Source organism: Balaenoptera ricei, chromosome 16 (assembly GCF_028023285.1).
Source record: "Balaenoptera ricei isolate mBalRic1 chromosome 16, mBalRic1.hap2, whole genome shotgun sequence".
NCBI lineage: Eukaryota > Metazoa > Chordata > Mammalia > Artiodactyla > Balaenopteridae > Balaenoptera > Balaenoptera ricei.
The window spans coordinates 29,616,382-29,635,067 of NC_082654.1; the positions used below are offsets into that span (position 1 = coordinate 29,616,382).

Consider the following 18,686-nt stretch of genomic DNA (forward strand, 5'->3'; position numbering starts at 1 on the left):
TGCTCAGGGATTTGGGAGATGCATACAGTTGTTATAAGGTAGTGGAAAAGGAAAATCAGCTTTGGCATTAAAAAAAATCAACTTGACCTCAGGTGCCTGCTCTGAGAGAAAGAAGGCGGGTTTCACCTTCTCCATGGAGGTTGCGATGCCCCTGGGGCAGAGGAGGCATATCCCGTCTTTCAGCCCAGAAGTTTGGCAAAAATCGGAGCCCGGGGTCCGTGCGCTGCGCGTCTCCTCCAGGAGAGCTTTTCGGGCAGGGGCAGAAGCCTCGCAACTGCGCCTTAGTCCCGTGTTCTCAGCAGAAGGGTACCCCCCACCTTATGCACACACTGTTAACAAACACAATCTAAGTCTTTGTAAATACTACCTTTGGTGAGTGAGCATCGTCGGGGTGCCTGAGGGAGGGGGCCACGACCAGTTGGGCGCCGGAGGCGTAGCTCCCGGAGCCCCACGGCCCAAGACTGGGCGGGCTGGGGCGCCAGGCACAACTCCACAGAGAGTGGGAAGAGGGCCTTGCTGGTGCCCCGCGCCCTCTCGCTTGTCCCCCGGATCCTTTCCATTCTTCTTCTCTATCCCTGCAGCTCCAAGCGTCTGGTGACCCTGGCCCGGGGACTTTCGCCCGCCTTTCTGCGCTTCGGGGGCAAAAGGACCGACTTCCTGCAGTTCCAGAATCTGAGGAACCCGGCAAAAAGCCGTGGGGGTCCCGGCCCGGATTACTATCTCAAAAACTATGAGGATGGTGAGAAACTAGCTCCCCACTCTTGTGGGGTGGGGGAAGTTTGGGGAGTGGGAGCGAGCAATCGATATGTGTGCGTGTGGGGTGCAGATTTGGCGGAGCGCCAGGTTGAAGCTCACCTGAAAAACTGGTAGCTGTAGGCGAGGGGAAACTGGAGTGCGGGATTCCTGACGTGATTACACGGAGGGGGCTCATCAGGTTGTCCTTGTCCAGGCTGCCGGCCTTTCTTGGGCGGCTGGGTCTCAGAGGCCAAGAACTAGTAGCCAAAACTTATGACTGGCTAGTCCTATAGGGAGAAGGTGCAGTGGGTTTCTTGAGAAAATCCAGTCAGGCTCATAAAGGGGCAGGGTCACGTTTCCTTTCTAAAATTAAAGGAAGTGCCTTTTTGTTTTTCTTATTCTTTGCTTTCCTGAGATGAGGCTACGGAGGGCTTCAGCCTTTTTTGAATCCCACTCTAAAGTTTTCTGGAATAATCCTTTTTAGATTGGTCCATTGTTGGGAAGGTTTGAAACTTTTCACAGTGGGTTCTTCTTTAGACTGCCTAATCTCATAGTCGCACTTTTTTTTTTCTCAGTTTCAAAATGGGATTATAAATGCCAGCCTTTCCTGCCAGGATCAGATGAGTTAAGTGTTGGAAGGGCTTTTGAAAATGCCAGATCCTATTCCAGTGTGAGAGGCCAATCTTTTTACATTTGAACAGTCTCATTTTTACTAGGGAAAAATGAAAGTGGTATTTAAGAAAATTGTTTAGAGGGTTTGGTGTTAATAACTATGCACTTTCTGTGTGGGTAGAGGAACAGAGTTTCTTTCAAATGGGCAAGATGGCAATTGATGGGTCTTCACCCACTGAGGTTGTTTAGATTGGGTAGAAGAGGCATTAGTGTCCATTCCTGGAGAGCTATCTCTGCCCTGTTGTCCCTTCTCATAAATGAGCTACAGTTTTATTTTTAAAGTGCTCAGGGACATGTTCTCAGAGCTTCCTGGATTTTGTTACATCTTGTCCTTATAAATCAGCAAAACGAGGAAAAGTCCTTGTATTTTCTGGGGCTTTCAATGAACGGGAATTCTGGAGAGTTTGGATCTATTTCAAGGTTGGCTGAGAAACCTTTTTTTTAAAGTGCCAGACTGGAGAAAGAGGGCAAGGCTGAGGCTTCTTGAGTTTGAATCCTGAATTAGACTTACTCTTTTACAACATTGGCTAAGAGTGTAGGTGTTTAAGGCTACATCTTTTCAAAGGTAAATATCATTGCTATAAAAATGTGGGTTGCCAGTAGATTTTGCTGTCACTCATCATAAAATGCTGAAAGGTAAAAGATAATCCTGAACAGCAGCTCTGATGGTAATTTGACCTGGGGCTTTATAGCTCCCAGGGTCACTGTCAGCTCTGTGTTCGGATACAAGAAGGGAGAATATTAATGGTTTTCCTGATGAAACAGCTCTTCTTTGAGTCCATTTGAACTACTTCCTCTTTAGTTTGTGAAAAAACTTGTAAGAGCCCCAGGGACCACTGTGGGAAAAAAAAAGACTATTATAAGTTTAGAAATTAGCCTTTTTCTCCCAAACTTGTACCTAGGATTGTATTACCTATTCATTGAGAGTGGGAGATATGCTTAAAATGAAGGATACAATTTGTTTCCCTTTGTACAAGGAGAAAGTGGGCATCATGGGGAGAAAGGATATTGGCAGAAGGCCGTGCCCCATAAAACTTCATAGAATTAGGAAAAAACCAGAAATGGAAAAGATCTAAGAGGTCATCTTCAGTCCTCCCACCACTTCAGGGTTCAGTACAGGATCATTCCATATGGAATCCTTTTCTTGTTTTGTCCAACATGGTATTAAATATCTCTAGGAGTGTAGTTTTCACCAGTCCTGTGGGAGAGAGTTTTTTTGTCCCATAGGTTTTCACCGGTAAATTTTTCCTGAATTTTCCCTTTATATTCTCTAAATATTTGATTACTCCTCTTTGCATTTTTTTAGACATTTACCTTCAAAATAATTTCTTTGTTGTGTCAGCTTCAAAAAAAGGTTTCCTCATAGCTGTTCTTTATCTAGACTACCTGGATTTAATTCTTTTAAAACTTTCTTTAAAGTCAGTCCTTCCAGACACTAATCTGTTTTATTGCTCCTAGCTGAACTCCTTTTGATTTATGTCTCCTTGGTAATAAGATGCTCTGAACTATATCAGTATTTGAGGCCTTAGCACAGTTAAAGAGAGTAAGAATGCCCTGTTTCTGCCCTTTGATGCTCACATATCCTTAAATCACCCATAGTGTCTTTGTTGTTGCATGTTGCATTGCAGAATTAAAGGCAAAAATGGTTTTTGTATAGCCTCAGCAATTTTGCAAATGTTATACTTCAGTTGTCACTTTTAATCCAGTGATAACTGTCATCATATAATGAGCCTCTTAAAATAATTAGGTCTTCTCAGTAGACAGCCCTGTAATAGGCATTTTGGCATAAGTACCTTATTTTTTAAAAAAGGGATGTATTGGCTTAAACATAATATAGAATAATAACATACATTTTGAATAATTAGATACAGCTACTGGCACATTATGAAATTGAGTGACATAGGGAATAGAATGTGGAATTTGGACTCAGAAAGCCTGTATTTCAGGCCTGGCTCTATCACTTATGAATATGTGGCCCTGGGCTTGCTGCTTCTCTGTAATATATGGATGTGATAATACCTGCTCTGCATTGCTTCTGGAGGGTTCTGAGAGGTATCTGTATAAAATATTTTGTCAACCGCAAAGCACTATGAAGGCTAAGTATTCCTACTTTTATTAAAGGCAACTTCAGGAAATTTATAACATATATGTTTAATATTTTAAAGTGGGTTTAAGGAGTGAATAAGATGCGGTAGACCAAAGTTTATATAGAAGAAAGGAGATAGAATTAGGGAATTGTTTGAGAGGATTAAGAGAATGTAGGGAGAATTTTTAGGGAGAATTGTCTTTAAGGGATGGAGGTGAAGAACATAGGGTGGCTATTTTTTTTGTGTGGTAATGAAAGACGAGACTAATCTTTAGTTTTGTTATATACTAACATTAAAATGAACTGATAGTTCCAGCTTGGGTAACATACACTTTTCTGGTTAATTCATTCATATTGCTACCTCGATGTGATTTTTTGTTGTTGTTTTCCCCTGAATTAATAGGGCAATTAACAAGTCATGTGGCTTATATTTTCCAAAAACTTTTAAAGCATATTAATGCAGCTGCATTTTCTCTTTCTAAAGTCACTGTTTGCATAAACTTTGGGAACTTCTCTAGTTAGTCCTTTAATACAGTTACCTATTCCACTCTTAGCGTAGGCAACTTGAACTTCATATAAACATGATGATGATGGAGGAAATAAAAAATAGGATTGTTCTTCATATTTTGGAGTCTTACCCTTTGCATCTCTATGGGATGTTATGCTTTTCTTGCTCCTAACAAAGAAATCTTGGGTTAATCTTTTGTTCTTAAGTTTATTTTGCTACAGTCTGCCTCTCTTTGTTGTATATTCAGTGTGCTTTATTTGTATGCCTGTCTCTTTACTGCCATAACCATATCTTTAATCAAGATATATACCATTTATTATGCACATCAAAAGCCAGCTTAATATTTCTAAAATATCGTATTCATCATGTCACTTTTTTGCTGGAAAACTTTGATCTTTTTTGGATTGCTTACAGAAAATGTTCAAACTCCTCACCTTGGCATTCAAAGCCTTTTTAAATCTCAGCTTACCTTTTGTACCCTATGTTTTCATATAACTTTTATTACAGCCCAGCTTGATTTTCACTGTTTCCTTAAAACACCTTTATCTCAACCCCCTTTGTTCAGCCATTCTATCTCTGCTTTAAATGCCTTTTTCTTGGCTCTGTTAAAATCTCACCACCCACTCCACCCAATTCTTGAAGACCCATTGCAAATGCTCCTTATTTTCACAAGCCTTTCCTGAACAGGTCATTTCATAGTTATCTCTTCTTTCTCTGGACTATTGCCGTTCTTTCTCATTATGTTGTTCTTTTGGCCCCTTCTGCCTTGTTTTGCTTTTTAACTTTACATATATATATATATATATATATATATATATATATATATATATATATATATAAAAAGTTAAACATATATATATGTATTTTTGTTTTACCTTTTCAATTAGAATGCAAATTCTTTATAGGAAGGGACCATATCTAATTGTTGTATATCCTAAGATGTCTAGCATTATGTATGACACATAGTAGAACTTCCGCAAATATTTTTGGCTGCATACTAGGTTAAGAGCCTGTTAAAGGCACTGGAAAAATGGAGGTTACCAATGAAGAAATGAGTAAACACATACATAAAGATTCTATTCATTTTTCACCTTCAATGCATTTTCCCACGAAGTCCATTCTTAATATTTATTTTAATGACATACTTCATTATTTTAACTATGTACTCTTTATCTTTGGTAGTCTAAGTGTCTTGGTTTCATACTGTGCATTAAATCAACTTTACCACCTGATTTAAAGCCTTGCACTGGACCCACACTATTTTTTATTGTGTCTGTTTCTTCTTTGCCTTTACTTTTGCTTTTCTTGGTTAGCCTTACGTAGTTTCTACACCTAATTTTCCAGTTCCCAAATTAATAGTACCTTTTCACAAGTTTAAATGTTTTTTCAATCTTCATCTCCTGAAAATTTTCTCTTCTGAGAGCTTCTGAAATCCTAAATAATGAATGTGGAGTACACTTTGTAAACGTTAAGGCACTATACAACTATTATTATTGTTTTCCTTTCTCCAGGAAGTTTTCCTAGTTTTAGTAGAGGTGAGGTAGTTAATTCTTTATCTTTCTATTCCCATTCCATCAATCAAGACATATGACATGGGCTTCCCTGGTGGCGCAGTGGTTGGGAGTCTGCCTGCCAATGCATGGGACACGGGTTCGAGCCCCGGTCTGGGAGGATCCCACATGCCGCGGAGCAACTGGGCCCGTGGGCCACAATTGCTGAGCCTGCGCGTCTGGAGCCTGTGCTCCGCAACAGGAGAGGCCGCGATAGTGAGAGGCCCGCGCACCGCGATGAAGAGTGGCCCCCACTTGCCGCAACTAGAGAAAGCCCTCGCACAGAAACGAAGACCCAACACAGGAAAAATAAATAAATAAAAAAAAAAAAAAAAAAAAAAGTTATAAAAAAGACATATGACATAAGAACAGCACAACTGCCAAAATACATATTTGCCTTGAACTTATCCACCTTTCATTATCTCACTTTATTTTACGTAAATGTTTCTTGAAATCCAATTACATTTAACAAGTGTTTATTGATTACCTGCTCTGTGTTTAGTTTCATGCTGGACAAAATGCAGATTATCAAATAAATAAAAGATACAGTCCTATATCAACATTAGAGCACAACAGTAATCATTGCTGTAGGCAAGATCCACTAATCAGTGTTAAAATAAGTAGGCGAAGTTTAAGGCAAAGCAGCATATTTGCATAGCCTCAAAGCATCTCTCTCATAATGTTAATTAATTAATTAATTATTGTGGTGGTTTTAGCATATGACCACCAATTCTTTGATACTTTTAGGATGTGGAACTTCTGTTTTCCCCTTGAGTGTGGGCTGGATTTAACAACTTGTTTCTAAAGAAGAGAGTCTATAAAGCAGAAAATTGTAACTTTACAGTGGAGAAGCTGTCAGATACCATTTCAACAAAGTGATCAAGGTTAACATCAGCAGATAGGTCATGTTGATATCATGTATTCCCTGATATCATGTGATGAGAAGGGCACTTCACCTTTGTGATATTCTTTCCCCAAATCCATAACTCTCTGTAAATATGAGAAAACATTAGTCAAATTGAAGGATACTCTACAAAATACTTGACTTTTCCCCTTCAAAAGACACTGTCTCTGCTATCAATGATCTAATAGCTTGTTAGTGAGATAACATTTATAATGATAAAACTGAAGAGTAACACAAAGACAATATAGAATGAAGTGCTGAGTGGAACAAAATAGTTTGCCAGGATGTGACAGGAAAAGTAGAGATGAATACTGGCCAGACTTAGGTGGGAGTTAGGTTGGGCCTTGTGAAAGATACCTAGACTTTGGAGAAGTAGAGATGAGAGAGGACATTTCATTCAAGGGAAAGAGCATGAGGCAAAGCCTAAATATGTGTTTGGGCAATAAGGAGACCACCTGCCTAAATAGAAGGTACATGTTAGAAATTATATTAGTTCATGTTGCTAGAAGCATAACAGATTCTTTTTTATAGAAGCCTATTTGCATATTTTTTGTTAATTCAGTAATGTTTATAATTTTAAAATTATGAAAAGCACATATTAGAAATTATTCTAAGAAAAGCTCATATTTCTAGAATTATGTCTAATTTGAATTTTAAGAAGTGCTAATGTATTTTTGTTAGCTCCAAAATATGTAATTAAAAAAGAAGAAAGTACATGTGTGAGAGTAAATGTTGGTTGGGTAAATCCAGATCAGATGATGAGAATGTTGAATTTTAAGCATAGTAAAATGGAATTGGCCCTATAGGAAAATAGAGGCTAAGTTCTTTTACTCCATTGGAGAGGGGAAGGACATGTTTTCAACATGGATAATGACCTTACCCTCTCCCATTCTTCTTTTCCAAATCATTGCACACATTCATATACTCTAGCTAAAGTGTCTTATAACTGAACTTGATGAGGTTTGAGTTATGAAGCATGTTTGAAGGACAGAGAATTTAAAACTAAATTATTAATTTGTTTCTTATAGGGTATATAAAATAAAGGTTTTAGAATTTGCTTGATAATTTTTGTTACCCTTCCTTCTTTTTTTTTTTTCCTTCTTTTACAGAGTAAAAACAGGCTACTACTTTGTAATATTTATTCATTCATGAGTTTACTCATTGAGCAGGCAGCTAGCTCCAGGCCCGTTTGATGCTGAGGCTGGGAGGCCCAGCTATGGTTGTCAAATTACATACTCCTGACCTCTTATCACTTCAGCAGCATCAGTCAAAAGCAGTTTCTAGAGATTTTTAGGCCAAGAAAAGCCTCCATTCCAAGGCCACTATTTGGCATTTCATGATTTGTCTGCCAGCAACTTTAGAAGGATTTGACATAATTTAATATAGTATTAAAGGGTGTCAGAAATCACCTGAAGTTTTATATATGTTTTATTCTGCCTTTTGGAAACAAAGTGGGTGCATTTTCTGTAATGTTTGAAATTTGGTACCAGTTCCTGAGTGCTAGTTGCGGCTCCCTGTACCCCTGTGAATTTGAATGTGGTATCTAAAGATATAGTTATCATGCCATTTAGTCACAGTTTAGTCATTGTGGATCTATATAGTGCTGGAAGTGGTAGAGAGGAGATCTGGAAACTCTGGTCTACTGCTTGTAGAGGTGGCTTAATTAATTTCAGTGAATCAGAAAGTCTAGTAAATAGGCCTTTCAATCACAACCACATTTGTATAATTTATCACCTGATCATTGGGGCTAAAGGTAATCCACAAACAGTTATGTGTTCCTGTACAACACAAATTGTGCTACTGTTGCCAATACCAAATATCACTGTTTATCTTGCCATATTTATTTATATTCTCTCTCCTGTTCTCCCAAGGCCTCCTGGTGGGATGGGTACGTCATGGAAGAAAAGAAGTTTCTTTCAAAATTCCCTGGGCCTGTTTAGCCTGCCAGTCACATGGTCTGGGCTCGTAGTCAGGAGCCTCTTCTGAGAATCCTTCATCAAAATGGATTAAATGTTAAGACTCTTAACTTCTGTGCTTCTTAGTACCTTAATCAAGTTTTCAGCTGTCTAGGTCTATGAGGCAATGGATTGGAACTCTGAACAGTGTGTGTGTGTATGAGACAGAGAGAGAGAGACAGAGACAGAGATAGAGCATATGAATATATGAGTATGAAAGAATTTGGTGTGTTTTATTTTTCACACTTGTCCATGGTGGGTGATGTAGGCAAGGTAAATACAATTTGTAGACTAGTGGCTAATACTATAGAACATATAGATACCTTGTTGAACTCCTTTGTCTTTTGGTTTCATGATCAGTTTTCTTCACTTTAGTACAGTGAAAAGCAGTGTAATTTTGATTAATTCAATACATGTTTTTTAAATTATAAACCAAATGCCAAGTTTAGTCTAGATACTGGGGCTACCCAAGAGGAATAGAACATGAACTGTACTCTCAAAGTGCTCTGGTCTTACATATTCAATAGAATTTCTCAGTGGTCTTGAGTATCATCACTCTACTTTAGTCAGACTAATCTTTGCTAAGTCTTTCCACTTTGCTCATAGTATACCCTCTATGAGCCTATACCCTTGAACACTCATTTTCTGTCTTGAATTAAAATTTTTACTTGTCCTTCAAAGCTCTGCCCAAGTCCCCTGTTTCATTAAGCCTTCTGCTGAGCCAATCCTCATTAATCCTCTCTCATTCTCTAAATTTTTCTGAAATTCTGCTCTGAATACTTGATCTAATTTAGTCCAAGTGCCCCAGAATTTATGTTTGATTGACTTAAGCAGACATCATTTTTGTCTCTAGGAATTTACAATCAAAACACACTGGGATTGACATACACATAAAAATCCATATAGATAACCATCATCACATTGCATGGAACAGACACATTAAGTCAAACAAAAATTTATGTTATTTACAAACCTTAATGCATGTGTTTTGCTTTTTGTGTGGTGAAGAATGAAGAGTGAAAAATATAAGCTGCATATTTAGAAAAGATGGGGTACATATCTGTATCTACATGTTTGTATTGAGGGAGGTGGGGATTAAACCAGTACCTTATTTTTTACATGCTCTGGAAAGGCAAAAACACCTTGAAAGATGGAAGATGAGAATGCAAAAGTTAAATTGCTCAGATTTGGGTCATTATCTTTGAAATACTATGGAAGAATGGATGTTCCCCCTGCAGCTTAATAATAGTAATAGTATAATAATATTACCTAACATTGTTGGGTGCTTCTTATGTGTCAAGTACTATTTTAAGGAATTTACATAGATTAACATTTAATCCTCTTATCAACCCTATGAGGAAAGTAATATTTTCCCATTTGACAGATGGGGAAACTGAGGCACAGAGTGGTTAAATAACTTGCCCAAGGCCACCTAGGTAAAGAGTTGGGGAGCAGGGACTCAATGACATCACCCATTAAACCTGAAGGCTTAAGCGGAGCCTGTGTTAATGAACTTGTTTTTCTACTAACTAAATGTGTCATTGTGCAAGTTGTTAACCTTCCTGAAGCCTTCCTTATCCACAAAATGAAGAAAATGGACCACATTGTCTGTTTGTAGCATCTAATTCTGAGATTCTGTGAGTCAAAGATCTCAGACATACAAGGCATGTAGGAAATAATAGCAATGGGAACAAGATAGGATATATTCAAACGTTAAAGGATGTAGAACAAGCTGTAAGGGTTATAGAAGTTCAGAGAAGGAGATTAAGTGAGAGCTGGAGTAGTCAGGACAGGTGCCTAGGAGGAGGGAGCTTGACCTGGCCTTAAGGGTAAATAATAATAATGCTAATAACAGCTACTGTTTGTTGAGTTCTTACTGTGTTTACATATGGTATCTCATTTAATTCTTAAATCAATCTGTTGACAAACGTGTGAGCATGCACGTGTGTATGTGTGTGTATATGAAGAAATAGGGACTCAGAAGAGACATGTGACTTGCTTAAGGTCATAAGATCAGTAGTTAGTACAACCAGGATTAGAACCCAGTCCTATTCTCTCTTCACTGTGCTTAGATAAGAGGGATCCAGTCTTTGGTTCATTCACTATTTCATTTATTCATCTATTCATCTATCAGGCACTCAAAAGCCCTATACTAAGTATCATGGAGCAGTAAAAAAAATGTGTGCCATAGACCCTCCCTCAAAGGTCTAGTGGGTTAGGACACAAAATAGTTGTTAGGAAAAACAGCAAAAGAATAATCACAGGGAGACACATGAACAATTGAAAGAGATGATTGTCACACTTTATGACATTTGAAGGAATAGGACAGAAACTGATCCAATGGAATAGAACTTATTAGTTCTATCCAATGGGATAGAACTATTTTGGAAGCAGATGAATTGAAAAGAATACTAGAAATGGATCAACAGTGTCATTGATGTAAGGGAAATGGCAGGAAAAAAAGCAGAAAAATAAGAATATTTGAAAAAGTTGTTGGAAAGTTACCATTAAATTATTGGGCAATTTTAGAATTACTTTGTTTTTATTTATATACTAGAACCATACTCTGCATTTTTCTTCTTTCAAGTTCTGAGGCCGGAGAAACCCTGTGAAGGATAAAGGGGACTGATAAGGGTGAAGTTTCAAGAAAACCCTTCCTTCATACCTCTCTTCCTTATCTTTCTCTTTGAAGTGAGAGTTTGTTAAACTCAAGTAGAGATCACTTTTATAGCCATTTAAAATGAAGAAACTATGCAGCAAAGAGGTTATATATTCTACACAAAGTAAGTAACTGTGCTGGTAAGTGGCAGAGCTGTGGCTGGATCCAGGACAGTCTCACTCTGAAGCTGGTGATTTTCACCACCCCCATTATAGCATAACAGCACAATATTCCTCATTCTTCTACCAAGACAGCTTCAAAGGCCTTTCCTCTAGGGGTTTATATTAACTTGAGTCTGATTTGAAAGTTTGAGAATGGGGCTAAATGAAAATTATGATTGTTTACCTCATGGCTCTTTCCATCTGGTTTGGGCAGTCTTCGTCTCCCATCTATTCTGTCATCTCTCTCTAAGGAAAATGGGTTCCCTTTCTCCAGCCTCTCTTCATCCTCCTGCCTCATTAATCTTTCTGAAGCTCCATGTTCTCCTGTCACTGCCTAGCTAGAAACCTTCAGGGTTATCCCTTGTCTAACTTAAATCCTCCTCATTCTCCTCCAGTTTTCCAAGGCCCTCTAGAGTCAGCCCACCTTCCTTGGCCAGCTTCTTCTCTCCTCTTCCCCACAGGAACCTGAGTTTATTCACAAGCAGATGGTGTAACTTCCTGTCACAGAGCTCCTACTCACTCTGCCATTCTCTTAATTTCTAACCCTCTGGATTTCTCACTCCATCATCTGTCTGCCCACTTTTTACCCACTTCTAAATTCTTCCTGCCTTTCAGAACCCTGCTCAAATTTGTCCTCCTTCTCTATGAATTCTTCACGATCTCATTTATTCATTCATGAAGTGTTTATTGAGCCTGAATTTCCAAGGTATTTGTTGTATAAAAATCACTCTTTTGGCTATTTTCATATTCTGCCTCAATGTTCTCAGGTGTCTTTTTGTGTATGTTCATGTAAACTTGGCTCAACCCCTAGATTATACGTCACTGTGACAGCAGTGATTTTATCATTTTTGTTGTTGCTACAACATCTAGTAGCTGTCTTTTGCCTAGTAGTTCTTCAGTGTATACTTGTTGACTGATTATTTACCATTTATTGGGTAGCTTAATACACTAAAAAGAATAATAGCTCTTCCATTCATTGTTTCTGCTTTTTAAAAAATTCATAGTCTATTTCTGGTTAATGCTTAACTTCCTTATTCATATTTTTACTTTTAAAGTTTTAGACTTTTTATTTATTTTATTAATACCAATGAAATGCATGCTCATTAATATAAATTTAATAATACATATATCATAGATAGAACCACTTTTAACAGTCTGGCATGTACCTTTTTAGACCTTTTTCTGTGCATACATATGTATATAAAAATTTAAATGTGTAAGTGGAATTGTATTTTTGTACAACTTGCTTATCTAGATAACCTTTTAGTCAGAAATTATGGGCTGTTTTTCAGTGGCTAAAGAATAATCCATATGTGGATGAGTTGTAATTTAACCATTCTTTCTAATTCATTGGTACTTTTTTGCAAGAACTTCTCTGTTTGCTATTTGTCTGTAGTTTCTAACAAAGCAATGCTGTAGAATCATATCTTTTTTGTATTGGAACTTGATCTAAATTATTTATTTTCCCCAATGTCTTTTTAACCACCCTTATCCATTTTAATCCTTTTAGCTATAATGCATTCTTTGAGCAAATGTCAAGGAAACAGTCACAGCAAAACTAACCCTGTGCATCAAAGTACAGTTTTCTTTTGTAAAACAAGTGATTTTAAAAGTTTTGGATACAGATAGAAAGTGACACTAAAAATATTTTGACTTTTTTGTTCAAATAGTATATCACTGTGTGATTTGAAAGAAATCCTAGCTGTCACTCATCTTGTTAAAGCTACTCTGTGAATTTGAATACTACTCAGCCAAAGAAGAGACATTTATAAAGACCTCACATAATGTTTTGTGAGAAACAGACTAAAGAAGGCAGAAGTAGCCATTTTTGAATAGCTCCCTAATCAGTTTGCAGGAGAAAAATAATCACACTTTACATTTGTAATGTTCTTTAAAATTTAAAGAACTATAGAACTATAGAACTAAAGAATAATAGAACTATAGAATTATAAAAACTCCTCTGATCCTCACAGGAGCTGTGTATAGTAAGTTTATTTTAAATTTTGGCATTTCTATATTATAAATGAGAAAACAGACTCAAGGAAGTTGCTCAGAGTAATACAGCTTTTAAGTGGCAGAACTGGGATTAGAACTTAGTACCTCTGTCTTCAAGCCTGATACTCTTAAATGAGGTATACACAGCTAATGATAATCCCTCCACTCTACTTCAGTGAACCAGGTGGGTACTTGTGTTCTGCAGTGTTTGGGCCAATCTGAAATAGGAAGGCTAGAATGGGCCTGTTGTTTCTCTGTGAGAGGCTGTGTTTGCTTGTAGGTGTGCTAGGCTCTAGTTTAGTCCCAGATTCTTTTTGAACTGTTCTTTATTGACAAACTTCTGGACAGGCTGCAGGATGCCATTTTTGTAGATTTGACACCTGAAACTCAGACTCCTTTGAGACTGGAATCCAAACCCAGCGTCAGGTTAGAACTAGTCCAGAGAATGGCACAGAGGGGACTTTTGAGAGTACTCTGTGGATGCCAGTATCACTGAGGAGACTTCCAACAAAGAATTTAAAAGCCTTTTAAGTTCAGACATTCATTAGCTATCACGGTGCATCCAGTGAGAGGGTTTCATTTACCACAGAGGAGGCCCGTACTGAGTTAAGCAGAGGAGCTGGAAATAGAACATGAGCTTTTGGTGATAGTCACTAAACCATGCACACTTTAAAAAATGTTTGTAATCACCATTGAGGTGAATCTTTGTGTATCTCTCAGTGCCCTAATAGGTACACTCTTTTCATCTGGATGTTTATTTCTTTGCAATTGTTGAAAAAAAAAAAACCAGACTGTGGACTTATTTCCCTGGCCATTATGAATCCTCTTGGAGGAGTAGACTCAAGTTAAATTCACTGAGCTGTAGATTCAAAAGAAACTGTAGTCCAGGCTTAGCCAAGTTAAAACCCATAGGTGAAACTAAACATAACTTGAAACCATTAGAAAAATAAATGCTGTTGTTTCATAGAACAATTGTAGAAGCAAATGAATGATACCCCAGTCCAAAGGTCAGGATTTTCAACAGCTTGCAGCAGAAAACTTACACTTATTAAATGTCTTCACTAGGGGTTTTTGTGTTAGTGGATGACTGAGGTCTTCTGTTTCTTCTGTTTCCCTCATGGCAATAAAGTTGAAATTTAGAAAGCTTTCAAAATGAAATTTCTCATAGAAGTTATAACCACAGGTTTTAAGTTTTCATCACCTAAATGTGGAACAGAACAATTGAAAATTTGGGGGGAGGGGAAAAGAGGTTTGAGGACACATGTGGTGTGTATCAAGAATCAGTGTAAATCAGGAAGGTGTGGTAAGGGGGATTTCCTGTGTTACAGAACTGCTGAAATAGTGCTCCCCCACCCTCCATCAATACATTCCAAATTAAGGTGCTGGCCTTTTCTGACACCTTGCAGAGATGGTGCCCCTTACCTGACACACTGTAGTTTCCTTGAAGCTTCAATCAACAGTTGGTTGCTAAGAGAGCTCATCCTGGGGATAATGAGTTCTTTGGTTGTGTCCTTTCTTTTGTACCTCATGAGTTTGGCAGGTACCTACCTGTAGGATGGGGCCAGACTAGTATTTTGAGTCTGTTCTTTTTTATCCCTGCTATAGGACAATTCATTTCCAGTTTTCCAGGTCTGATAATAATAACTACCAATTATCGAGCACTTATACATCCCAAGTACTGGGCCAAAAGCTCTTCAAAGGTGATCAGATTTTTTCCTCACAACCCCTTGAAGCAGGTATAAACTGTCCCATTTGATAGAAGCTTAGAGAAGTTAGTGATTCTGGCTGCATTCCCCTAGCTAGGGGAGCTTTAAAAAAATGTTGGGTCCTAGGCTAATTAAATCAATCTCTGGTGGAGCCAAGGCATTGTGATTTTTAAAAATCTCCCCAGATGGTCTAAAGTGTACACCATGTTAAGAACCTCTGGGTGAAGTGATTTGCCTAAGGTACTTCAGCGCGTTTGTTGTGGAGTTCAAGTCTAGACAGTCTGAATCTAGAGACCAGGTATAGCAACTCTACTGAAGTAAAGCCTAAACTTTAATATTTGCAAATGAAGCAACTGACAAAGGATTAATCTCCAAAATTTACAAGCAGCTCATGCAGCTCAATAACAAAAAAACAAACAACCCAATCCAAAAATGAAACCTTTTTGATGCAATGCTAAATGTCCTTCCTGCCTGTTTGACTGCCTTTGGTATTTCTTACTTTTCCTTTGGTCTTATTGTTGCTGTCCTAGTCTAGACCATCTACTAAAATGGCAATCTCTTTTTTTTTATTATTAAATTTTACTGGAGTATGGTTGCTTTACAATGTTGTGTTAGCCTCCACTGCACAACAAAATGAATCAGCCATACACATACAGATATCCCCTCCCTTTTGGACTTCCCTCCCATTGGCAATCTCTTAATTGGTGTCAGTGGCCCTAATTTCTTTGAAAGAAAGACAATAAACAGTTCTTGAGCACCTACCCTCTGCAAGGCACTTTATATTATATCTCATTTAATCCTTACCAGGCAGGTTTTCTCATCACTTCAAGTTGAGGAAGCTGAAGTTCAGGGAGGTTAAGTAACTTGTCCCAGCTTTACAACTAGGACTTGACAGAGTCAGAGTTTATGATTCTAAAATCTATGTTTTTTCAACAATACATGGTTGCTTCCAGTACATTTTAGAATTTTATCATATCTAGTTCAGTGATGCGTACATAGTGGGTGGTCAAAAATGCTTGCTTACTTGTATTGAATTCCTGTTTTAACACATCCTTACAGCATTTAAAAGCCAGAGAAGGACTAATGATCCTCTTACTATAAAATAATGATGCCTAAGGACTCACTCCACACTTCATCTTAGAGTAGACCTCTGTCCCTGGTATCTCTGCCCTTCAGTGTGTGGTGGTGTTTTTTAAAATCACTATATACCCTGTGCCGAGCACAGGCCTGGCACATAGTAGGTGCTCGATAAATATTTGTTGAAAGAATAATGAATGAGTTAGGTTGTAATGGTCTTGAATCCATCAAAATTGAAAACGAAGGTCTTTAAATCACATACCTTGAGGGTAGTTGTCCTTCCAGTGGTTGTTTCTGGATCTGTGTTTGCAATCACCCCAGAGACTACAGAGAATCTATGAATCTAATGTAATAAAATATTCACATGCAGAAAATAGAGATCTTGAGGAGTTACAGCTTGCATGTGAAGAAGGAGCCCTCACATCTTGAGAGTCTTGCTGTCTTAGAGCAAGCTTGTTTACTCAGAAGGAAAAAAAAAATACAGGGAGAAACTAAAACAGACAAAAGCTAAATGGACAACTCTTAGTAATGGGATCATATCCTGGATTCTGTTCCCAGCCTGGCAGCTGATTTACTTGGCTGCTCCCAGCCCCTGGCTTACTCCCCCAGTAGTCTCATTTGCTTTACTAGTATAGGAGAGGGCTGTGGTGGGGGCATGGAGTGAGCATTGTGAAACCTTGATGACATTGGTAGGCTGATGAGTTACCACCATAGAGACCAGTGTCATGCTCATCCTTTGGCAGTCTTGGTTTTTTGGAAGTTGGAAGGGCTCTGGAAATACCTGTGAGCATAGTTTGAAAAGTGAAATTTTCTTGAGAATGAAGGAATATAGGGTGGGTTTTTGTTTTATGAATATTAACTGTTGATCCCTTTTCTGGGGTTTTTAGTCATGGTCAGGAGTATTTGGAGATGAAGGAATGCTATTCTTTTATCTTTTGTTTGTTTGTTTGTAACTGCTTAATACTTGGGAATTGATGAACTAAAAGTAATGATTATGTGCCATTGGGCCAATACCATTTCCAGTATACCAAGGCCATTTGGGAACCAGTTGTAAAAGGCATTCCTTGAGAGACGAAATTGGACTGGGATTTGGGATTCGATCGTCAAAGACAATCTGAGAGTTAACTTGAGAGTTAAGTCAAGGAGTTTGGGTTTTATCCTTTAGATAACAGAGAATCAAGGAAAGATTGTGATTAACAAAATTATATGTGATATTTCAGGAAGATTTATTTCATATCTCCTTACAGAACAGAACAGTGGTAGATTCCTAGCTGCAGAGGGACCAAGGAGAGGCTAGTGAAGATATCCAGGAGTGAGATGTGGACAGATTACATTAGTGAAGCAGCAGTGGGAAAGAAAAGGAATAGTTAGGGAGTCATTACAAAGGAAAAACTGACAGGACATGGTAATTGATTTGATATGGATAGTATCCTTTGCATTTACTTTGTGCTGTAGTTCTAACATGAAAGGGAGACTTTTTTTTTTTTAAGAAAAGAGATTCATTGGGATCAAACAGTGCTTATAAACTGAGGGATTAATAGCACTGGCATGGGCCAAACTTAATTTTAAAAAATTTAGTCAATGCAAAGCAGGCTTTTGGTTGTCAGTTCAACTGGAAACAATTCCCCTTTTCACTTCTTTTTTTTTTTTTTTTGCCTGACATTTCTTTCAAAAGTCAAATAAAGCCAGACAGTTGGATAGTTGAGGATGGGGTTAAAAATGTTTTCTAAGTATTTGTACATAAACAGAAAGCACTTTTGTATTTTTCAGCCTTCCCCAGGTATTTGTGATGTATCTGTGTGACAGTTATGAATCTAGTTAACGTATAGGGGGAAAATCTTTCCTGTAGGTAATCTGCGCTCTTAAACCTGCCCCTTTGTCCTACAGTTATATATTCTTGCTTATAAATAGGGACTAGGTGAGTGAGTGGATAGCTCAGTTAATTGTCATCATCGTCATCGTCATTGTTGTTATCATCATATAGCTATTTTTATTACTAATGACTTGTATTAAACATTTCATGTGAGTCAGACATTGTACCCACATTATAACTACTATTTTATTTAATTCTTATAACCATCTTATGAGGTAGGCACATTTTTATTATGGGCACAGATGAGGAAACTCAGGCTCAGAGTTGTTAAATAACTTGTTCAAGATCACACAGCTAGTAAGTGGCAGAGCAAGGACAGGAAAAAGAGATCACTTTAACTCCAAATCTCTATTATACATGCCAAAACATTTCCAAGTGCATCTCCAGCAGACATGTGGGGATCATCAGTTTTAGAGCTAAAAATCAACAGCATAATATTATTATATCTCCTAAAGAGAAATCTGGTTATAGGAGCAAGGAATTATTTACAAACTGTTTGACATCATTTTTCTAGGTGCCTATCATTTTGCTATATAATGAACCGATTTCAGTAAGTCAGTGACTAATAGTAATGAGTTACTATCTGCCCAGGTAGGATTTAAAAAAAAATGGTAAAAAACATATAACATACAATTTACCATCTTAGAGCTAAAATATTTGAATTTAGTAAAGTTGAAGAATACAAAATCAACATACAAAAATCAGTTGCATTTCTATACACTAACACTGAAGTATCCAAAAAGGAAATTAAGAAAACAATCTTATTTACAGTAGCATCAAAGAGAATAAAATGCTTAGGAATAAA

The 18,686-nt window shown here is 37.7% G+C and overlaps 1 protein-coding gene across 3 annotated transcripts in view; it reads left to right on the plus strand.

The window, feature by feature from the left end:
* The window catches only part of HPSE2 (heparanase 2 (inactive)), a 614,901-nt gene that overhangs the window by 2,720 nt on the left and 593,495 nt on the right, over window positions 1-18,686 (plus strand). For all 3 annotated transcript variants that reach the window (XM_059899970.1, XM_059899972.1, XM_059899971.1), the window contains exon 2: window positions 582-739. In XM_059899970.1, the coding sequence (XP_059755953.1) occupies window positions 582-739 (158 nt within the window). The remainder of the gene's footprint in view (window positions 1-581; window positions 740-18,686) is intronic.